This window comes from Pinus tabuliformis, chromosome 5_1 (genome assembly GCF_031772625.1).
Source record: "Pinus tabuliformis cultivar Carrire ecotype Pingquan chromosome 5_1, CPIR1, whole genome shotgun sequence".
Taxonomy (NCBI): Eukaryota; Viridiplantae; Streptophyta; class Pinopsida; order Pinales; family Pinaceae; genus Pinus; species Pinus tabuliformis.
The window spans coordinates 740891503-740916223 of record NC_142305.1 but is presented as its reverse complement, the minus strand read 5'-3'; the positions used below and the strand labels follow the sequence as shown (position 1 = coordinate 740916223).

Genomic DNA, 24721 nt, shown 5'->3' with positions numbered 1-24721 from the left:
CGAGGCTAGCAGGCTGCAACAGTGCGAGAGGCACGGGAGTGTTGCACCAGTGCAGGATGACACAGAGAGGTGTGCAATGGTGCAAGATGCACATAGTTGTTGCAACAATGCAGAGTTTAGAGAGGGAGCACTTGTCATTGACAAAGGGAGCTTCAGCATCAGGAGTGTTTCTAGCTTGACAGAGATGTCAAAGTTGGGAGATCAATTACTTACTTCTCAGTAACTGAGTTGCAGTGCAACAGTTAGCAGTGGTAGTGCGATGGGCAGCACAATGCAGCATGATGAGAGGGGTTGCAGTGAGATGTAGCAGTGGTAGTGGCAGGGCCATGGGCAGCAGCACAAATGCAGAGGGAGTTGCAGTACGGATGCAACAGTGGCAGTGGCAGGGCCATGGGTAGGAGTACAGGATGCAACAGTGTAGAGGATGTTGGGCAACAGGGTTAGCATCAACACAGGGACCGATGTGGGATGATCAGAGTGATGCTCAGTGAGGAGTTTTACTAGAGCACAATACTCGCTAAGAGGAGTTTTGATTTGGGGTAGCATCAGATGTGCTCTAGCCACAAAAATTGGTGGAAAGGCTAAGGCACATGAGATCTCCAATAGTCAAAAAGGGTTTGGGCAGATTCTAAACAGTTTGGGAGATGTCCCTAAGTCTAAACTTAGGGAAAATAAAATATTAATGTGAATTAATATAAAACTGTGTTAGAATGGTCCAAGAGTCATGGATCAAGCCAGATGTAATCTTAGCCGTTGATTAGGGACTTAATCTCGACCGTTGAATTGTTAATGAGAAAAGTATAAAAGGAGGCTTGAGGGTCAGTTGAAGAACACACCAAGAGATCAAGATTTCGACTTTTTGGGGCTGCATTTGCTGAGAAAGTTGAGAGAGTGATCAGAGTTGCAGTTGAGGGGCAGTGAATACAGAAGTAGAGAGGCAGAGATAGCACCGAGAGGATCAACGCAGTAGTCGGAGGGAGGGATGCAGAAGCAGCCAAGGGTTCACGCAGAGGCAGCCAAGAGCTGTGCAGTGCTTTAGAGGGCTAGCGTGGGTGACGCAGAGGGCCAGAGAGCTGACACAGTGCCTCCAGAGGCTGACGCAGGCCAAGCCAGAGTGACGCTGGGATAACGCTAGGTTGGAGAGAGGTTGACGCAGTCCCTAGAGGCTGACGCTGGGGTTTCGTGGGGCAGATTGGCACTGTGGAGCTGCCAGCATGTTTATCCTGGGTTTCAGTTGTAATATCTGCTTCCGAGTACAGAGGTACTATTGCCGAGATTTTTCTCTGTTGGGTGAGCCGGATTTGGCACCCAAATTGTATTCTGAAACTGCTTAATAAATCAAATCCTCAGATAGCTACGCCGGTTTTCCCGCATTGGGTTTTTCTGGGGACATTAGTCCAAAAAACAACAATGTCACTTGTGTGCTTGTTTCTATTTCCTTCAATTGATGATCTGTAATGTGTTGAGCATGCATTTGTATTTATTTCCAGTATTTACATGGTAAATAACTTGTTAATTAGCAGAACAAGTAGGTAGGAAAAAATCAGTAAAGTGCATGAAGGGTTTCTAACTTGTCAGACTTAGAAATTCCAACAGACTTAACAGTTTTCAGGATTTCATGAGTGGTATTATTGTATTGTTTTTGTTGGTTTTATCATGTATGAGGTTATGGGACTGTCATTTAATCAAGATCATCAAGCCCTTGGTGGTCCTGATTTTGAACTCTTTTTTCATGGCCTTAGCAAAATTGTGCCCTACACACATGTGAAAATAATTGATATGTCATGCCAATCTTTTTCTACCATATTTGAAGGCTTGGATTAGGTAGTGTCAGCAAAATTGGATAGTGTTGACTGATGTTCTTGGAGGATTTAGGCAAAGGCAAAGGCTAGACGAGGAGGCAGATGCAAGGTTAGACAAGGAGGCAGAGGCAAAGGTTAGACAAGGAGGCAAAGGGTGATACTAATGATGAAGATCCCAATAAGCAGTGATGGAACATTGATCATCGTTTAAATGTTCTTGCTCATTTATTCATAATGTTTTCTTTCAAAGTTTCATTACTGTATGATATCTATAAATTAGTGCACACACACACACATATTGTGTTTCTCCATTTCCCAATTTTTTGAGGGGTCATCTTTCCAGCCGGTTTCTGTTTCAACCTGTGCCCATTTCCCTGTATTATTCAATGTAGCTCCGAAGAGAGATTTATCTATGTCTACTTGTCAGAGAGGCTCAAATGTAGGTAATCTGAAATCGAGCAAAAAGTCTATCTTGTTTCAACAATTCTCATCAATCAACAAACTGTGCACTGCCCTTGTCATTGTCCTAATATCTGCCTGTCTGCGCTCAGCCCAAGTCAGACCCACCAAGTCAAAAAGTGTGAGTGTTGAATGAAAGGGGGGCGTTTCTTAGGAAAGAGAGGCCGTTAGGATTTCTAGAGATTCCTCCTTTTTTCAAATGAAAATAAAAATGACGTATGGAAAGGATTTCAAGGTTCATTTGTGGCATTTTCCATAGATTAGGGGTTTTTGGTCTTGCTATGGATCCCATCCCTTTTTTCAAATGAAAATAAAAATGATGTATGGAAAGGATTTCAAGGTTCATTTGTGGCATTTTCCATAGATTAGGGGTTTTTGGTCTTGCTATGGATCCCATCCCTCTGATGGGCAATTGGGTAGGCCTGAACAATGTATGAAAAGTGATGAAATGTGGGGCTCTCATGCTGAAGTGCACTGGAAAGGTGCTGAGTCATACTCTACGACTTTTCCAAATAGCAAAATGTTGTATGTTGCAGCTCAATGCATTTCTGACATGTATCATTACCCATTTGGCATGTTTTGGGTGTCAGCATGGAGGGCCTGGGTTGGCGTTCCCTGCAACATTGTGTCCGGGCAAGTGCATGCCATAAATCTTCCTTAGCTCTGCACTTCTCTAAAGGAGGTAACCAAGAGCTTGTGGAGCATGATGTCATTTGTAACTCACAGTAGTCCAAAGCAGACACAAATAGCTGCCTTACTTGCCTTACTGGTCTATTAGCACCGATAAGTCAATAAATTCAATTTATTATTAACAACACAACTTACCTTATCCTTTATTAATTGGTTTGTTTGCAAAAAAAAAAAACAATTTTGTCTGCTTCATTGATTCTTCTATCTGTTGGGTCTATTTCTGATTTATCCTAATTGAACGGAAGTGGACCTTTGTGTTGAACCTTCTTCCAGCTCACTACTTTGCATGGTTGCAGTCTGCATGACTGTGGCCTGTTTCTAAATGACAGCGATCTAACTCTGAATGAATTTGATATCTGTAGGTTCTGATCACACCATGCATAAATCTTGGCCAAGTCTACAAAATTGCTGTCTGACTCTGCCTACTGTTGGTTTTCTTCCATGAAGTATAGGTTTATCTTTTCTGTAGTTTCTGTTTGTGGCATTTGTCTTGATGAATCTTCTTTGTTGCTGGTGGATCACACATGTTATGGCCAAAAGCTTCTTGATCCCTAGTGTGCCCTAGATGCAATTTGAATATACTCGTGGTGCTGTTAGTAGGTGAGGTCTCAACAATTACACCCCGAAAGGAGAAGAATGTTTCCTCACAATAGTTGAATTTATTATGTCATTGGTTGGTATGAAAGTGGGCAAGGAACTTGTCCTTCTGTGACTATGATTCCATTGTATCGTAGCTAAATTTGGATGTACAGGATGTAATGGAAGCTGGCTAGTTGCATGCACCTTGTACTTGTCACATATACATAACAACAGCCTTTTAAGTTAAAACCTTGACACAGACAAGAAAATTGTCAGGTTTTGAAGTGAAAACCTTGATACATAAGCAGAATATTGGCAAGATAATATATTAATCCCTTAGGCCAACCAGAATTCTCCTCTTCGAATATTAATTTCTATTTTGTTTGTTTTTTGGTTATTTTGATGTTCATAGCAGTTCAAGTGTTTGGAATTTTATAGAATTAGTAGTGTAACTAAAAGGGTATATGATAGCAAGAGGAACTTCTAATTTTCAGTATTTCTTTTAAATGTCTCTCATTTTCAATGATTTTTGCAGAGACATTGTCAATGAAGGGTTTGATTTATAATTGCATGGACCGCAAGACAGAAGCTTATGAGCTTGTTCGGCATGGCTTAAAGGTAACAGAATTCAGAGTTCTAAATTTCATGCTCGTTTGATTAAACCATCTGTAATTTATTATATACACAGTATCTAAGCCAAGAAGAATGATTTTGATAGATTTGTACATTAATTGTGTTATATTGGATTGGTGCATCTGTGCAGAATGATGTGAAAAGTCACGTCTGTTGGCATGTTTATGGCCTTCTGTACCGTTCAGATAGGGAGTACAGTGATGCAATCAAAAGCTATAGGAATGCTCTTAAGATTGATCCAGAAAATATTGAAATTCTACGGGACCTTTCTCTTCTACAGGTGTGTTAAAAATGAATTGTGCGATTGACTGCATTGGTGGCTAAACTTTTTTGCTTTCATAATGTCCAACATAAACATATTCTATATTTATAACTGGGATATTCCTGTATATTTAATGTTTCATTTACATCATTACTGAATGCTTGCTTTGCAGGAGGTTGTCAACATGTTAATTATCTGCACTTGCAGACTTCTTAGTTTGCTACTAAATGAAAGAACTTCAGAATTGTGTGAAATAATAATCCTGAGACTAGTGAGGAGGTAGTTTATATTAGATTATTGGTCTAGGGTGTATACTAGCAAATCTGCTGACATAATTTTGGGGATGGTAAAATGATACTTGTGTCATATATGTAATATGGCATTTGATAGCTTTATAGACCATGTGAATGATATATCAGAGAATCGTAATAACTTGTTCTGAACTTTAAAATTTATCTCATAGAAGAGCAATTGTATGCTTTAGTCAACTGTGGACATGAATATAATTTTTTCTTTCTTTCTTTCCTTCTTTCTTAGTGAAATGGAATTTATAATTTATGATGATGAAGGCTTCTGGCCACAGGATGGAATTGTTTACAATGGGATTAGTTTAATGAAAAAGAGCAGGGTGACAGAGGATTAGATAGAGAGTTACCTCTTATCACAATGCCACAAGCATGCCTTTCCCAATCTGGGAGTGTAAGAAGGATGTATAACCAGCTTATGGCATCCAATGAAGATTCCTTTTGGCTAAGAAGTTGTTGGTAGGTGGTATCTTTTGCACAAAACTCGCTCAGGACTTGCATCTGGGCTCACTGGCATGGCACAATCTGCTTGCACAGGTGAGATGTCCTGTGAAGGGAGAAACATTCCTTCTGGGGATTTGAACCTTTGTGGGCAAATACCATCATCCCCACTTAGCCGTCAGGCCAGGACCTCATTCACCACTTCTAGACTTCTATACAAGACTTAAATGAGCTCTATTACAAGACTGCAGTTAGTTCTTTCCTTACGGCATTTGAATTTGCTAAATGCAATGTTAACATTCACTGTCATGCATTTTCCTTATCTCATTTTGGAGCTCTCTGCCACCCATATCTTTTGTGAATGGTAACATGTTTTGTGCAAAAGAGTTGTATGGAACCCAGTTAGAATGTATGGTTCCAAAGAACATAGTTAGATGGTAACATGGAGTAAAAAGCCTTCACTTGTTAAGCAATGGAGATGATAGGGGAGATGTTTTAATTTGTGAAACTGATCAATTACAGAATTTGATTAGCTGAACAGGAACCTGTAAGTCAAATGGATCATGTGGATTTTCTGTTACTTTCCGTCATGGGCAGTTGATAATATTTTTGCTTATTAAAAAAGTTATAGTTTTTATAATGAGGTTGCTAAATTTAAGGATGTAAGTGAGCTTCATGTTAAGTTCATTACTTCTATCTTTCCCCTGGATTCTAATTATGACATGCTTTGTCTTTCTGGAATGCTTTCATGCATTCCGCATGTATAGCTGCATTCCTTGTATGTACTTTTAGATTTGTTGACAAGCTCATCTCCCTTTACAGTAACACAGGGAATTGAATTTAATATTATTAGGTGTTCTGATGTTTTAAAATGGAACAACTTAAACAATAATTATCTTTAAAATGAACTTAATAAGAGAAAGAGGCAGAGGGTTGAGGGCATCTACACATGCAATGGTTGGAGTTGCACCTGCAAATCCTAAAAATGGAGGAAACCATTTCCATGAAAATAATAATCAAATCCTAAATAGCGCATGTACACAATATTTGAGGCCTTATTTGTTTTATGTGGCTGTGCACAAATATCAAATTATAAACACTGCAACATTATGAACTTGCATACAAAATAGCTCACACACACACATTCACATACCTGTTGTGTTTAGTTACAACATTGTTGCCAGACTCGGAATTGGAAATAAATTGGCAAGGCAAAAGAGTGAATAGTTTTAATCAGATCGAGAAAAAAACAGTGAATTCAATAAATAAAGATACACACATATATTAAAAAAAATATTTTTCATTGATATTCAATAAAGCCATGTCCAAACAATGCATAATATCAATAGATGTAAAAAATATCATGAATGAATAAGTATCTCATATATGTTATGAGTCCAAACATGATCCAAACTACTAAGTCCTGACTCCTAACCAGTGACTACATAGAACTAGAAGTATCTGCTTCTAAAAGTTTATAAAATACTGCATACTAATCAGTAAAAAAGCAGTAACTAAGACTCTATGAGTGAGAACTAGAAGCGATTCCTCCCACTCCTTCGCTTGCTTGACTCTCAAAATTCTCCTAGTCATCTAGGCTTAAAAGAGGAGCTTCCTCCAATTGGACCCAATCTGATGCATTTGTAGTATGCAGATCTATCTCTTCAAGATCAATTGGTGAATGACCCAAACATGTCATTATCATGAGACATGGGAATGTGAATTAAAGTTTGAACTTTAATAATTTTATTTTATTTTTTATTTTTATTTATTTATTTATTTTTTCCTTCAGTCAAAATGCTTTCATTTATTCATCAATCTGTTCTTCTGGCTTCACTCCGACTGGATTTGTGAGCCAGTAGATTAGTGAAGAAACGTAGAAGATATTGCCATTTCTTACATGAACTCCAAGGGCAAAAGGACATATTGCCCAAAACACGAGCAAAACCAAAAAACAACCAACAGATACCATTTACGATGGAGGATTTGGTGCAGGAGCAACACCTTGGGCTGCAGGATGGCTGTCACCTTCATGTACATGGAAGTTGATGTGAGCAAGCCACGTCTCAATCTCATCGAGCCGCTCATTGGTTCGGCACTAGCTTTGTCTCACAAAAGCGAGGTCGTCTAGAATTTTCCCTTGGCTGAATTGGACATCATTCTTATAAGCATTAGTCTCATTTCTATCATCATACCACTACCGGTGAATGACATCAAGATTGGCCAAAATATCATGCCGCTGGACAACTATCGAGGCAAGCATAGGTAGTTGCTCCACACGTCTTGGAGACTGAGCAACCCACTCCCTAGGCAAGCCCCAAGGACCAACTCCACACCGGGCATGCCCCCTCTGGCGGTGAGTCAGAGAGAAAGAAGCTCCCAACCCATGCCCACTCTTCCCGTTGTTCCGCCTTGAGAGGGAGGTCAACCACGTAACATGCACAATGGCCACGACCGTTTTTGACCCCCTAGCTATGACTCAAATTAACACCGTCACCCAAAAGTAGACCTACAAAAAAGGAAGGCCTCCCAATTCGGCCTCCACAGGTCCCCAAAGAGAAGCTAAGACTCAGAGCAATGCCCTCCCGAGAAGGGAAACCAGTCAGAGTGGCCGAAAATTGACGAAAAACATAAACCAAGAACAATTCTTGTAGGGGGGCAATTGCCCGCCAACTAAATTTTCTCCAAAGACGCGAAAACTACGCCTAGGGCCGAATTTTGTCACTCGACCTCCCACTGCATAAGCGACACTTGACGTTCCAGCCTCCCACTGAGCGCATTCCCAACTCAGCTCCCCAGGATCCCACACCACCTTGGCAGGCATCCTAGTGATCCCCACACTGCAGATGTACCACCAACAGCCTGCTTCCCTTAAAGTAAATCCTCCCATGACAACATGCATACACAGGTGAAGAGTCTGTGCACACTAAACCTTTCTGAAATCGCTCTCCCAACTGCCCATGCCAAAAAACCAAATGCAACAGAAAACTCTAAATTGACGAGATATAAAGGGACCCTTCCCCTTCTCAATGCTTAAGATCCGACAATGCCACTTAGTTTGACCACCTCTTCACCTATGGGTGTGTGTCATATCAATTGATTTCTCCCGCCTGGAGCCAAGTAATGTACCTCCTGCTCTCTCACCCCCATTGGGGTCTCCAGGTCAGCCTCAATAATGCGTTCCAAATTATTCATCCAGTCAGTAATATTAGTGGGAGGCCAAGCCTGGGAGATTAAGAGGTTCTGGACCTGACTTCTCCAATTCGAGAATAGATCTACCACTTTGTCTACCAATCGCAATGAATGGGTGGTGGTGACATATGGGATTGAGGGCACCAAGGTATGAATAGTATGGACTAGGAGATCTAATCGTCAACTCTTAATGACTTTCTGCACTGGGGAGCCATTCAACAATTTATTGATTACCGAGACCGCCAACATAGAGTCCCCATCCAACTGGAGTCTGTAGTATCCCCTCTCCACAGTGATGGCCAAAATTTGGGCAAGAGTAGAAAATTCGGCTACATTATTGTTTGTGACGCCACGTAACCCGCGAGAAAACCCAGGGGGCGACCTCCATCATCGCGAAAGATTCCCCCGTAGCCCGCCAGGCTTGGGTTTCCTTTGGATGCACCATTGAAATTAAGCTTGATAAATTCATGAGGGAGAGGAGGGTGAAGACCCCCAACGAATGCCTTTGTAATTCCACCTGTCTAACTGGGCCCGGGAACACCAAATTTTGTGAAATCTTGAGATTTATAAGGATTTGTGCCCCTCTAACCCCTCTACCTTCCAGTATTCTTCTGACTAAGTCTCTGAAAAGCATTGCTTGTTTAATATTTCATTGCATTCTGTCCCATTTCTCATTTTCAGGACTCCTGCAATCTCTGAACACGACCCTGTTCCTCCCCTTCCACACATTTCAATGGAGGAGGCCAAGAATCAAAGGCCAAGCTTTGTTGACTATGGGGTTTTTGAAGAGGTTGTTTCTCCACATCTCCACGGTTTCCAGTAGAGGCTATTTCGAGATCTGTCAAGGTGTCCAAACATTGTTTGAACCTTATTCCATAGGAATTCCATTTGGGGGCATGTGTTGAGCAGGGGATCCATGGTTTCCTCTTGTTCTTGACAAACTGAACATCGAGAAGGTCCAACAAAGCCTTTGCGATGCAAAAGATCCCAGACCAACAATTGACGACGACCAATGAACCATAAGAAATTGGCTACGTTTGGCCACAATTTTCCATTCCAAACTTTCTGCTAGAAGTTCTCTTTACGAATGCTGACACGATTGACCAAAAGTTGATAGTCTTCTTTGATAGAGAACATCCCCTGCGCTTGATATCCCCATTGAATCCGATCTTAACCCTGGGCAACTTGGATTTTCCTCTCTTGAAGGATGTCATTTAGGCTACTCTATTCCTGTTGACTCATTAATTGATTCCACTCATTGTATTCCTTTCACACCCTCCATTGGTCCTGATTTCGTCTGGGGTCCCACAAATCTGCTCCCACTGTCGCACCAGATTGGAGAGTGGTCTCCTTGATGTGCAACAATTGCTCACAATGTGCTGGCTTGGGAAATTTTTGCTAGGAGTCCTCCCAAAACGCGCTGTGCAACCGTCTCATTTCTCCCAGAACTGTAAAAATTTCTCATTTCCCACCCCTGTTTTCAGTGTCACCTTATTTCTCCAAAATAGTTAAATGTCCTTTCCCATATCCATACATCCAACAACTGAAAAATAAATTTTGCTAAAAACACAAATTCTAGAAATTTTACAGAATGCTGGAAAATGCAGAAATAAAAAATCAGTAGGTACAAACAACCATTTAACACATTTAAACACAGTGATTTTTGGTCAAGGTGACCCTGGAAAAACCCCCTACAACTCTTGGGGAAAACCAGTTCGAGAGCTCTTTCTTATTTCTGGAAAATGCTTTTTACAGTGAGAAATATTCAACAAAAAAATTAGTAAGCAAATTTTACAACTTATCTCGTTTTTCGTGCCTCACAGCGAATTGGAAAAACTAGCAACAGCAATAAATGCTGTACGACCTCCTCTATTTTCGTGCCAAATTTGTTGTACAACCTCCTCGATTTTTGTGCCCAACTGCTGTATGGTTTTCCTAGAAAATCATGCCCAACTTGTTGTACGGTTTTCCTAGAAAATCGTGCCCAACTGCTGTACGGCCTCCACAAATAAATTGCTGTACGGATTTCTAGAAAATCGTGCCAAATATCTGCCTTTCACTGTGTGCTCACTTAGCTGTACGGATTTGCTAAACTGATGCCTTGGAATGTGTGCCAAGTTGCTGCCTCCTTCTCCTCCCTGTCCAGAAATCTCCCTTGCTCTCTTGCTCTCCTTCTCCCATTCTGCTCATGAAAGAATGAATGACCTTTTCCTCCTTTAATCTAACCCTAAGTGACTTTTGGGTGGTCCCTAAAGCCAATCGCTGAAATAGATTGAGATCTAGGGCTGAGATTAAATGCTCATTTAAATCTCACTTTTTATTTTTTAATTCACCTCACTTTAATAAAGACCCACTTAGTCATTTATTTCCAAAGTCACTTTTCCTTTCTAATTTTACATTTGACTTTAATAAAGTCACTTTAAAATTAGACTTTAGTAACTTTATCACTTAAAGTCACTTTTAAATTAGATTTGACTTTATAAAAATTATAAAGTCACTTTAGGAGAAAAATTAAATTCTTTTGGACACTTTTCCCTAGGCCAAAGATCAAAGCCTTAGGGAACCACCTGTCCTCCGGTACCAAATTTCAACACTCCCTCTTACCGAGGAAGGTGTTCCTCACCACACCCATCTTGTCTCTGAAGTAGTCATGCTTGCCCCGTGGTAAGGCTTTGGTAAGAATATCTGCAACCTGCTCATCAGTGGGAATATACTCAAGCTTCACAGCTCCCTTCTGAACATAGTCTCTGATGAAATGATATTTGATCTCGATATGCTTTGACCTGTCATGAAATACTGGATTCTCCGTGAGTTTAATGCAACTCTGATTATCACAGTAAATCACTGAAGGTCTCAACGGCTGACCAAATAAGCCAAACAACATCTTGCGAAGCCAGATGGCCTCACAACTAGCTAGACTGGCTGCCATATACTCTGCTTCCGCTGAGCTCAATGCTACCGACTGCTGCTTCTGGCTGAACCATGACACTACTGCCGAACCCAACCCAAAACAGCACCTGAAGTGCTCTTCCTATCAGAAGCACAACCTGCCCAATCAGAATCAGTATAACCTGCCAATCTCACTCCATACCCCTGCCTGTAGTCCAGACCATAATCCACTGTCCCCTGCAAGTACCGCAAAATGTTTTTTGCAGCCACCCAATGAACCTTCCTAGGCTCACACATAAACTGACTCATCGTGTTGACTGCAAAACAAATATCAGGTCTAGTGTTGACCAAATACATCAAGAAACCAATCAGCTGCCTATACAATGTGGGATCCACCAACTCGGAATCTGAAGCATGAAGCTTCTTCCAGTTGGTGATCATTGGTGTCGACATAGGTCTACAATCCTCCATGTGGAATCTGCCAAGGATGTCCACAATATACTTCCCTTGCCCCAGGAAGAAATGCCCCTCCTCCTGCCACACCTCCAAACCCAAAAAAGTAATGCTTCAAGCCGATGTCCTTCATCTCAAACTCCGTCGCAAGATCTCTCTTGCAGTGCTCTATGAGTCTCTTTGCACCTGTAATGACCAAGTCATCCACATACAACACCAGAATGAGAGGCTCCTCACCTATCACAATAAAGTAAAGGTTCGGATCTGCCTCACTCTTTGTGAAACCCATCCCCTGCAAGTATGTATCTATCCTAGAGTACCAAGCTCTGGGAGCTTGCTTCAGGCCATAAAGGGCCTTCTTCAGTCTGCACACATGGGACTCCTTCCCATGCACCTCAAAGCCCTGTGGCTGCTCAATGTACACCTCCTCCTGTATGAAGCCATTGAGAAATGCAGTCTTCACATCCCTCTGGTGGATCTTCCAACCCATGTTTGCCGCTATCGATATAATGGAGCGGATCGAAGTTTATCGAGCCACGGGAGCAAAGGTCTCCTCATAATCAACTCCCTCTACCTGGGAGAACCCTCTAGCCACAAACCTCGCTTTGAATTTCTCAATGCTGCCATCTGCAACATGCTTTACGTTATAAAGCCATCTGGAAGTAACCACGGATTTGCCCTCAAGCCTTGGCACCACCTCCCAAACATCATTCTTCATGATAGAAGAATACTCCTCTTGCATGGCCTCTCTCCAGACCTGCTGGCTAGCTGCCTCCTCATAGCTAGAAGGCTTAGAGTCAAGGATGCTGGTAGCCATTGCCATATAGCTACAAAACTTCTTAGGTGGTCTACTCTCTCTGACCGGCCTCTTAGGCTCAGCAACAGATGTGGCATCTCTCAAGGTGTCTTGAAGCCACTTGGGCTTCCTCTTCCCTGAGCGCACTTCTCCCATTGGAGAATGAAACTCCTTCTCCTCATCGTCATCAGGAGCTTGAACTCCTGACTGTCTGTCAGCTGTCCTCCTGCCTGCACTTGAACCTGTAGAAGCTGAGGTACCGTGTGAACTGTCCATCAGTGGACTCCCTAGTGAACTGCTCTGCATGCTGCCCGGAGCACCAATCCTCTGGCTCGGCGAGCCACTGCTCACTGACGGACCTGACATCCTCATAGATGTACCTCTTGATCCTCCTGATCCCTGCCCACTGGATCCCTGTGACTGACTCAACTGCTGCTGAGGGTCTGGCTGATCCAGATACTCTAACTCCCGTGACCTCCTAAAGGTCCTGTCCTCCTCGAACTTCACATCCCGCTTGACAACAACTTTCCTCTGTGCAGGAATGTAAATTCGAAAGGCCTTTGAGGTCTCACTATAGCCCACAAAGATACCCTTCTTTGCGGTGGGCTCTAGTTTGGTCCTCTTCTCCTTGGGTATGTAGGAGTATGTAATGCATCCAAAGATACGAAGATGACCAATATCAGGCTTCTTCCCAGAAAAAGCCTCCTCAGGAGTCATGTGCCCCAAGGCACGATGCGGACTCCTGTTCTGCAAATAAACAACTGTGTTGCAGGTCTCTGCCCACAAGAACAATGGCAACCCCTGATCATGTATCATGGCTTTGGCAGCCCCTACGATGGATCTGTTCTTCCTCTCCACAACCCCGTTCTACTGGGGGTTGTAAGGAATAGTGAACTCCCTCTTAATGCCTGCCTCCACACAATAGTCAACAAACTCTCCAAGGGTGTACTCTCCCCCATTGTCCGACCTCAGGGACTTGATCTTCTGACTTGTCTGTGTCTCCACAAGAGCTCTAAATTCCTGAAACCGCTTGAAGACCTCACTCTTGGTCTTCAAGAAATAAATCCAGGTCCTCCTGGAGTGATCATCAATGAATAAAACATAGTAATCATATCCACTCAAGGAAACATGAGACATCCGACCGCTCACATCGGAATGAATCAAATCAAGTATCCCAGTCGCTCTGCTGTCACTGCTGGGAAAAGGGGATTTGGCAAACTTGCCCATCGCACATCCTCTGCAAGTATCAAAGTGATCAGTACTGAAATCTGGCACACCTGTAGTGATCTCCCGCAAGGTCCTCAAGGCTCCATGATACATATGCCCCATCCTGCAGTGCCAAATCTCACACAGCTCAGAACTGCTAGCTCTGCTGTTGGTACTACTGCTCAATGCCAAAAGGGACTGGAATGCAAACTTGTACACCTTTGCATGGCGTACACCTATCACTCTAGCTGAATCAGCTGGAGTGCCCCTGGGATACATCAACACCTGTCCTCCCCTGAACAGTACCTCATATCCTCTGTCCTCCAAAGCTGAGATGGATATGAGGTTCTTCCTCATCCCTGGCACATAAAGAACATCTGACACCTTCAAGGGAGGTTTGGACTCCCTCTGAAATGTCAGTGTCCCCACACCAACTGCTCTAACAACTCTGTCATCATCGAGTACTACCTCTATATCAGTGCCACTCTCTGAAAGCTCAGAGAAGTACTCACGGACTCCTGTCATGTGACGTGAAGCCCCACTGTCCACATACCCGATACTCGAAGATGCTCCGCTAATCGAAGGAAAAGCATGCTCCCTCTGAACCTGTGTGGCAGGGGATCCTGCACTAGAGGACTCATACGCAGTGAACCCAAACTTCCGGTCAAAACGAACTGCAAAGTCCTCAACCTCTACTGAAGCTGCCACGCTCTGGTTCTTCCCCTTTTTCTTCTTCTTCTCCGACACACAATTGCATAGTGTCCCATCTTTTGACAATTCCAACACTTCACCTTGGAACAGTCGTTCTGTGTGTTACCCTGTTTACCTTTACCTTTGCCTTTGCCCCCACCATTGCTTGTGGAAGCCTGCTTCTTCCCTTTGCCTTTCTTGCCTCCTGCCGACATTGCTACATCCTCATCTTGCTCAACTGGCTTCGCTGCCCCAAGCTGACCTTTTCAGATTTCTGTTTGAATGCAATCATCCCAAAACCTCTCCCATGTGGTAAGGGTCTCACGTGCACAAACCCCATCAGCAAAGTTCATCCATGAACGGGGGAGGCCATTCACTGCAATCCGCACCAACTCAGTGGGTGGAATGTCCTCTCCAACTGCTGCCAACTCATCTCTCACATTAGTAATCTTTGTGAGATATCCAGCTGCACTATCATTGCCCATCTTAATGGTCTTCAGCTTCTCCTTCAGGACCATTTTCCGGTTCTCATTGGTACTCTGGTAGAGATTGGACAATGCTGTCCACATCTCATGGGCATTTCTCTTTCCTCTCACATGAGGAATGCAATGGTCTTTGACTCCGTCTAGAATCAGTTTCTTACCCTTGTTGTATTTTTTATTATAATCAGCCAACTGAGCAGCATCAGTAGGCACAACAACAGGGTTCTGTGTGGTATGCACCATGATGTCCCAGACTTCTGCCTCCTCAAAGATACTCTGCATTCTCTCCTTCCAAACACTGTAATTTGTATGCCCATCCAACCTATCCTCCATCCTCAATCCCAATGACATCCTGCTGTCCTAAAACTGAAAAATAGCACTGCTGTAGTAAAGATAAAACTGCTGTTTGTGAAAAATCAGCTTGCTGGAATTTTCTGAGTTAAAAATCAGCAGGTTGTAATTTTCCTCCTTGCTATCCCAAACTGCACTTCAGCACTCAAGCTCTGATACCATGTAAAAATTTCTCATTTCCCACCCCGGTTTTCAGTTTCACCTTATTTCTCCTTTCCCATATCCATACATTCAACAACTGAAAAATAAATTTTGCTGAAAACGCAAACTCTGGAAATTTTACAGAATGCTGGAAAATGCAGAAATAAAAAATCAGCAGGTACAAACAGCCATTTAACACATTTAAACACAATGATTTTTGGTCAAGGTGACCTTGGAAAAACCCCCTACAACTCTTGGGAAAACCAGTTCGAGAGCTCTTTCTTATTTCTGGAAAATTCTTTTTACAGTGAGAAATATTCAGCAAAAAATTTTTACAACTTATCTCGTTTTCCGTGCCTCGGCCAATTGGAAAAACTAGCAACAACAAAACAGAACAACAATAAATGCTGTACGGCCTCGATTTTCGTGCCAAATTTGCTGTACGGCCTCCTCGATTTTTGTGCCCAACTGTTATATGGTTTTCCTAGAAAATCGTGCCCAACTTGTTGTACGGTTTTCCTAGAAAATCGTGCCCAACTGCTGTACGACCTCCACAAATAAACTGTTGTACGAATTTCTAGAAAATCGTGCCAAATATCTGCCTTTCACTGTGTGCTCACTCAGCTGTACGGATTTGCTAAACTGCTGCCTTGGAATGTGTGCCAAGTTGCTGCCTCCTTCTCCTCCCTGTCCAGAAATCTACCTTGCTCTCTTGCTCTCCTTCTCCCAATCTGCTCATGAAAGAATGAATGACCTTTTCCTCCTTTAATCTAACCCTAAGTGACTTTTGGGTGATCCCTAAATCCAACGGCTAAAATAGATTGAGATCTAGGGCTGAGATTAAATGCTCATTTAATTTTCACTTTATTTTTTAATTCACACCACTTTAATAAAGACCCACTTAGTCATTTATTTCCAAAGTCACTTTTCCTTTCTAATTTTACATTGACTTTAATAAAGTCACTTTAAAATTAGACTTTAGTAACTTTATCACTTAAAGTCACTTTTAAATTAGATTTGACTTTATAAAAATTATAAAGTCACTTTAGGAGAAAAATTAAATTCTTTTGGACACTTTGCCCTAGGCCAAAGATCAAAGCCTTAGGGAACCACTTGTCCTCCGGTACCAAATTTCAACAAGAACAAGTGCTTTTGAAAGCACTGACTTTGGTCCTTTGCCAAGTTCCAAATCGAGGAGCCTCTTGGGAAATCTTGGTCTTTGACCAGCTCCAGTTGTTCCCTGCCATGGTAGTATTTGCGTTTCCAAATCTATTTCTAGATTTTTGGTCCTTCTTGGATCCACCTCCACTAAAGCTTTGCTCCCATGACCCAACTGAGCTTCTTCGGATCTCTCATCCCCAGGTCCCCGCGTCCCTTTGCACGGAAAACCTTCTCCCATGCTACGAGGGCCCACTTTCACATTTGCTGAGCACCTTCCCAAAGGAACTTTCTAAATATAACAACTATGTCTTTGTACACCCCTTTTGGGGCTGGCAACACCGTTAGTTGATACACTAGTAAATCTTGTAACATTGCTTTGAGTAGGACAATCTGATTAGGGAGGTTAGAGTCTCTGAAAGTCCAGTTAGATAACCGGCGAGACAACTACTTCTTGAGCTCAAACCAATGCGAAGTCTTCAAAGAACTATGAGCCAGGGGAATGCCCATGTATTTGTTCAGGAGATCACCAATGCAGAATTCCACAACTATGGTGAGATTCCTTTGGACAAGTTTATTTGTATTAAAAAAGAATATGCTTGTTTTTCACCATTAATTTTTGTACTTGAAGCCTCTTTAACGTCCATGAGGATCTGATCCAGGGCCCTGATCTCTTGAATGGATGGTTCCCCGAACAACATAATGTCCTCCAAGAATTGCTAGTGTGACAGCGGGAGATCCTGTCCCCATAACCTCAAACCTTTGACAATACATTGTTTGACTGCCTATTTGATATATCTTCCTGGGCCCTTTGCTGTCAAAATAAAGGGAAATGGGGATAAAGGGTCACCTTGGCATACGCCTCTAGAAGCCTTGAATGTCTGGGATGGGGAACCATTAGTTAGAATAGAGAAGAAGGGGGTCGAGATTAGGGAGAAAATCCAACGAATACAGTCAAAAGAGAACCCGAAGGCTTCCAACACTCTAGTAAGTAAGCCTCTCTAAGTTTGTCATATGCTTTCGAGAGATCTAATTTGATCATCATGCTCGATTTTTAGCTCCACTTAAGTTAGTGCACTGCCTCATGGGCTGTGATAACTCCATCCATGATCTGATGACCCTCCACAATGCCTAACGGCTTTGGGGCTATGAGATGTTTCAAGAGTGGTTTTAGCCTTCAGATGATAACCGAGGAGATGATCTTATAGAGCACATTGTATAAGGCAATGGGCCTGAAACCACTAGCGTCCTTAGACTGGTTTGTTTTGGGGATTATGGTCAAGAACGTGGCATTTAGGCCAAACAATACTTTCTTGGCACCAACACACCTTAAAGAAATCTGTGGTAAATCCATCTGGGCCTGGGGCTTTGTTGTTGGGCATCTCTTTGATAGCTTCCTCTAGCTCTTGAAAGAAATTTCCCGCATGAGGGTCGCGTTCTGCTCCGGGGTTACCAGTTTAGGAATGTGTTCCATGATTCTATTTATAGCTTCTGTCTGATGTTCTTGTTCCTCCTTTAGTAAGTGTCTATAATAGCAGATCAACTCCTCCTCTATATCTTCATGTTCCACTAATCTTGTGCCCTATTGGGAATTTAAGGAGTAAATGTGATTGTAATGGCGATGCTTGACTAGGGCCTTGTGGAAAAAGCGAGTATTCATCTCCCCCACCCGAAGCCACTTACGCGCGATTTATGCCTCCAATAAGTTTCCTCTTGTTTTGCAGTATGCTTCTGGATCTTTAAGAACCCAATTTTCCTCTTCAACTAGAGCTTTCGTTCGCCCTTGCCTCATTATTGTCGCTTAGATGTTCTCCATTTGGCCTTCTAGTCTACGCTTTTCTTAGAAAATATCCCCAAATTCCTTACGGTTCCACTGTTTGATGCGATACTTCAGTGCTTTTAGTTTAAGCTGCAATGAGTGCATTTGGTTTCTCCCCTCGACTTGAATTGCTTTCCACCACTCTTCCAATTTAGGAAGGAAGTCTTGGTGTTGGAGCCAAAAGCTTTCAAATTATGATGGTCGGTTTTGTGGGGACCTTTTGAGATAGATTTCCAATCGAATGGGCCAATGGCTAGACACCATACTCGATAGGATTGCTGCCTCGATGAATAAATCTTTGGCCATCATGTTCTTTGTCATAAGAAATCGATCCAACTTGGTAGCAATCTAGTGGTTGTCCCCCTCTTGTTGTTCAAAGTAAAAACTCCATTGATTGTGTTAATGTCCACTAGTTTTAGGTCTTGGATCATGTCCTGAAACATGATAGACGTTGCATTGACTCTCCTTATCCCTCCTTGCTTCTCCTCCATGTTTTTGATCATGTTGAAGGCGCCCCTGAGAATCCAACCTAGCCCTTGGACGAGTTGGTGAATAGTTCTGATTTCCTTTAGGAAGCCTTCTTTCCTCCCTGGGATTGAAGGTCCATATATCGCCAATATCCAAAGCCTTTCCCTTGACCCCAGGCAATGAAAGCATCCTCACAGGATGTTAGGTGTAGCTAGCCAATCCTCAAAAAGGACCCACTGAGGGTTCCATATCACCTTTATTCTTCCAACAAAACCTTTGGAGTTGATAGCCATCGCTTCGCTTAGCGCCCAACATCATGGATTACTTCGTTTCTTGCAATAGGTCATGTTTGGTTTTTCCTTCGCTATTTTCTTTTTTCAGGTGACACTGCTTGCCTTGACTATTCAAGCCGTGGAGTTTTTAGGAGACAATCTTCATCGGTTAACTGATTTCGAGTGGAGCAAATACTCCGTTATCTTATTTATCTGACTGAAGTTTAAAAGAAACTCACTTGCCGCACAGAGGGCTTCTTTGGAGGATCTCCTTCCTTTTTGGTTGCGGTCATTTGTTGCTTGTTCCTTGGCTTTAAGGAACTGTGGTGAGCCCTTTCGACCACGCTAGTTGTCGACAGACCTTCACCCGGGGTTGGCTTAGATTGGTGTGAATGGCCATATAAGTGCAGGAAATGGTGCAGTTGCTCCGTGGGTGTCAGTTGGTCTTCTGCTCTTGCCCAAGTTCATAGGAATTCCAGCATGGTTCTTTCGTCGACTTCCAGACTTTCCGGATGGTCCTTTGCATCTAGAGTCGATGCCATATTTGCCAGAAGCTCCTTTAAGATTGAATCCCTCCTTGGCTTCTCTGTAGATTTACGCTTCAATAACGTCTCTGCAGCAGTATTCTCCACGTCCATTTGATGGTCTTTGGGTGGGACTTGCTCTTTCTCTAGTGTTTCTTCTTGAGAGTAGATGGCAAATGGATTCTCTTGTGCCATTGCTTTACCTTCTACTGTTTTCGAATTTTGCAGAGAAACCACATAGTTCTGTTCTTGCTTTCGTGTCTGCTCCTGTTTACCCTGAGTCTGCTTGGTTGTGTTCCTTCTTCTCCTCAGCACCTCCTGGAACCCCCCCCCCCCCCAAATGTTTTTTTGCTCACTAATCGCCTTTTGCTCGGCAATGGTGATGGGGCAGTCTCGAATCAAGTGGCCATGCTCATGGCAGTGACAACACTTGAAGGGGACATCCTCATAGTCTAAGTGTTGGGTCCAGACTTCAGACCTCGTCGTGGTACTCCAAATCGATCGACATCGATAGTGGCTTGGAGATGTTCATATAAACACAAATTCAGGCATAAGAAGCATGTCTTCTTTGTTTGGTTATATTCGAGACTTTTACAAATTTTCCTATTGTGTTACTGTTACCTATTCCTTGTAGGATGTCAGGTTCCCAGAAATCCTCAGAAGAGAGAATAAGCAGAACCGGATTGGAGCCGCTAGGAATTTTTCGTTCTCCGAATTGTAGCATTCCTCCCAGAATCTCATGAACATACCTGCATTGTTCACGAAATAGGGACTGTTTTCGTAGACCCTCCTATAGTCTATCAAGTTCTCGAAGATAACTGTGAAAAATCCTTTAGCTTCGAGGTGCAGCGCAATGGCTCCCTACAGTTTCCATTTCAAATGAGTCCAATTAATAATATTTGCTCTTTCGGCCATATTCACACGAACTTACAGATGAGCATATAGTCCTTCATGTAGCTACGGGTTTCCTCTAGTCTATTATTTGGTATGACGAAATTTGGGTTTTTGAAAATATAGATTACAATACTCTTGATCTGATTGAGTGGATCTTCTCTCTCATGCAGATATAGATCTCCAGCCTCTCTGCACTCTCTCGGACTCATCACACGCTCACTAAGATTTTGCTCTGATTCTTGTGTTGCTGTTTTGTCTTTGCTTCAACCCCTAGGCTCAATGTATAACTTTTCTAAGCTAAGATCGACAACCAAAATTAGCTCGTCAAGTTAATTGAAGGTAAGTGACGTAACTTTACTAGCTTTCTTATATTTAGCTTTCTTTTCTTTAATTCAAGTACCAATCTTAAATTTAGGTTTCATTACATGCATGTTTCGTACATGTGACATGCAACTCATCCGCATGCAAGCAACTCACTTGCACACTCCACATGTTGGATACCGCCAACTCTGTTGCAAATCCCTCGACTGGTATAGTCTCCTTGTCTCCATCTAAGGGTTGACCTCTAGCAATGCTATTGGCTGCTAGTACTATCCTTCATACTTGCTTTTCCGGCTGAACCTTGTTGACCCACTGCATCTCGTCGTCACTTGGTCATGCCCAACGTGGCATTTTGCTTGCGGCACAATCCTTCACACTGCTCTGCGGCACCACGTGCACCAGACACTGTAGCTCCCTCTGCGACTGTCCTGTCCATACCTAGACTACACTCTACATTGTGTAGCCTTTTCTTGGTGGTTCCTCATGTATGACCCCGACACCCCCTATGCATATCTTGGTATGGTGTCTCTGCAGCTCCGCCAATAGTCTTGGCTTAGATCTATTACTACTTGATGATCGTTCCTTCATGTGACGCCTTGGAGGTTGGTCGCTTCTATCGTGGCCTAGACTGTTGTCTCATGCAACGATTATGCTTACATGCTGGCAGGCTTGTCTGTGGGTCTCGACCACGTCTAGTTCCTCCTCGACTTGTTTCGCTGCTGGGCTTTGCTTATGCTGATCATCAACTCTGTTGGCCTTTTGGTTCTGGCTCGGCTGGCAGCGCCCACCACTGCCGTAAGATACAATTTTTGGCCCGAGTTATTCTCCCACATCCTCGATAACTATCTCCATAGCTTGGCGGTTGTTCGTTCTACGTTGTCCTTTGATCCCTGCCAACATGACGTCTTCTGTCATGGCTTGTTCGCTTCTAATCAACCTCCTTTGCACAACTACAGTTGGCTTCTTTTCTTGTCGTGGTGTTCATTGCCCTGCCATTGCTCTCATGCCATTGCCTTGGAGCTAACTTGGTGGCTGTGTCTCAACTCTCGTGACTATTTTTCTATGGGCCTAACTTAGTTGACAGCTAGCTCCTATAAGTCGAATTGTCACACACAACTGCCTGCTTGGGCGTGACTCTCTTGTCTTTGTGAATTTTGACCATCGTGCCTCCCTTTGCCCGATCCAACACTTGGCATGCCACTTGCAAACTGTGCCAACTTGTCGGTCTTGGCTACCTTTGGATTTTTCTGTTGTGGACTTGCCTTATTTGGGGCAGTGCGACTAGCTGGCGGTTGTGCTGCGTCGTCCAACCGATGTTTGTGTTGAAATATGTAACTAGGTTCTGTTTTCATAACGACACATGTAATCATGATTTTATTTATTTAATGTAAAGAGAAAAATAAGTTTTTTGTTGTTCTTGTGGCATAGGTTTCATGCTCAAAGGGAAATTCACTTTTAGGTCAAGCTCCCATTGAGTGCTTCTAGGTTTGTCATAAAGCCAATTGAGTCATTGTCATGTATTGAAGACCCATTTAGGCATGTTACATATTGTAAAAATAATTTATTTGAGTCAAAATAAAGTCAAAAGACCCTCCAAGACCTCATCATGGTGCAAAGATCAAGTTGATCTACACACATGGACAATTCGGCCTAAAAAGTGCAATTCGACCTAGTGGAAAACCTCTATAAAGGAGATTTTGACCTCACTTGGAGGGACATATTCTCTCACAATTCGTTCAAGGAAGAGCAAGAAGTGCGAAGAAGAAAGACTAAAAGAAGACAAGAAAAGCAAATTCTCTAATTTGTTTTTGGGCTATATTCTCCACATGTGCAAATGTTAGGGCATCATCTTGCAACAACATAAACCGAGTTGCAGTCACTTCAAGAAGGCCAAGTTTTTGGGTCAAAGGAAATACATCTTGCAAGCCGAGTTGATAAGAAGGTCTCATCTCTAGCGAAGAAGAAAAGGACAAGGTCTCCATCATTCTCTCACTCGTGTCACTTAGGGATTTGGAGAAGAACTTGTTGAACGAAGTTGCAGAAGAATCTGCTGGAGGGGTCGAAGTTGCAAAAGAATCTGTTGGGCAAAAGAATTTGCTGGAGGTTGAAATTGCAGGAGTTGCTGAGAAGGAAAGCTTGTCAAAGGACTTGGTCGTGGAGAGTCTTGGTCAAGGGTCATAGGCCCTGGAATTCATCATTTGAAGATTCTATAAGAAGAATTCTTGTGGGTTTTCCTCTCAAGTGGAGAGGTTTTGGCCTTGACTAATTTCCTACATCTTGTGTCCTATTGTCTCATTGTTCTTTATGGTTTGGTAGCTGTTTGATGAAAATAACATAATAATAATCAAGGCAAAGAAAAATCTAATCAAGATAATTAAAAAGGACTTCACAAATAGTTACCAAAGTAAGAGAAATTACCTAATCTTGCTGCCCCCTTAGATTTATCAACATGGTATCAGAGCTAAGGTGATCACATCAAGGAAAGGCAGCTTAAAGCAGGATACTCAAGCGCCGAAGCACAAGAAGATCATCCGGGAAACATCAAGGGCATCAATCATCTAGAAGGACTAGCCCTCTCATCATCTTGAAGAAAGTAATTAAGAGCATTAAAGAAGACCTCAAAACCCTAGCTAATTCAAAGAAGCGTTATTGAATTGAAGCATCCTTGGAAAGCTTACAATCTTTATTACAAAGGAAAGAGGACCTTAAGGACCCGACATCCAAAGAAAAACCCTACATTTGAAGTACTTGAGGAAGACCATCACATTCTACACCATCATCCAAAGAAGCAAGAAGAGGCATTGTTGTCATCATCAAGGAATCAAGGCGATCTCGCTCTCTTTGAGCCAAGGATCACTTTTGAAGGAAGAAATCTTTATCAAGAAGGCATCTTCCATTATTAACATCAACATCAAAATCAAGAAGGCATCAAGTTGAAGATATTATCATCAAGGAGTATCTTCACAAGTAAGTATCTCTATATTTATGTCTGAATCTGCTATCAAAATGACTTCATTTTGCAAGGAAAGCAACAAATTGGTTGGGTCAACAAACTATCTTGCATGGAAAAAGAGGACAGATTTGATCCTCATAGAAAATGAAGTCATTGATCATGTTAAGGGTTTAATTGTCGAATTCTCAAAAGAATAAGCTCAAGCTCGAACAAAATACATGAAGGGGGAAATAAGGGCTGAAAAAATCCTTATAGAATCAATTAAGGATTCTCTCATATAATATGTAGCAAAATTTCGAAAGACATCTATGACAAATTGATAGAGCTATTCTCTGTAAGTACTGTAGGAGAAGTAATTTCATTGAGAACCAAGCTCTACAAGATGAAGATATCAAAGGAAGAAGGATAGCCTCATACTTTATGAGAGTGTCAGAAATATGAAACCAACTGCAAGAGTTGGGGGAAATAATGTCTGATAAAGAAATGACCACCATGGTGCTCAATGCACTACCTGATGAATGGGGCAACTTCGTATCAAGAAATTATGGAAAGAAGGAAGCCACCCCATTCAGTGAACTCTGGTCATTGTGTAAAATTGAAGAAACCAGGTTACAAGCAGAAAGTGATGTAGGACCAAGTGAACAAGTTCAAGCATTTTCAGCCAAGGCTGAGAAAAGGAAAGGTTGGGAAGTTTGGTCCTCAGGGAAAGAAGAAGATTGACATGTCAAAAATCCAATGCTATGGCTTTCATGAATATGGGCACTACAAGAGAAATTGTCCTAAACCTAAGAAGGACAACGAAAAAAGAGGAAGGGAAGAAGCCCATGTCACAAGTGAAGAAGCTGAAAAGAAGAAATCAAAGGAGGAAGTGAGAGATCTCTACTGCAACTGAGATAATCTCCTTCAATGTGTTCCTTTTTTTTTGGTTTTCATCATGGTAG

General features: G+C 42.4%; 1 protein-coding gene across 1 annotated transcript in view; it reads left to right on the top strand.

Moving 5' to 3' along the window:
* EMB2753 (tetratricopeptide repeat (TPR)-containing protein) overlaps positions 1 to 24721 on the top strand; it is a 333581-nt gene that overhangs the window by 97866 nt on the left and 210994 nt on the right. Inside the window, exons 3-4 of the mRNA XM_089432854.1 lie at positions 4066 to 4148; positions 4294 to 4443. Coding sequence (XP_089288980.1) covers positions 4066 to 4148; positions 4294 to 4443 — 233 coding nt within the window. The remainder of the gene's footprint in view (positions 1 to 4065; positions 4149 to 4293; positions 4444 to 24721) is intronic.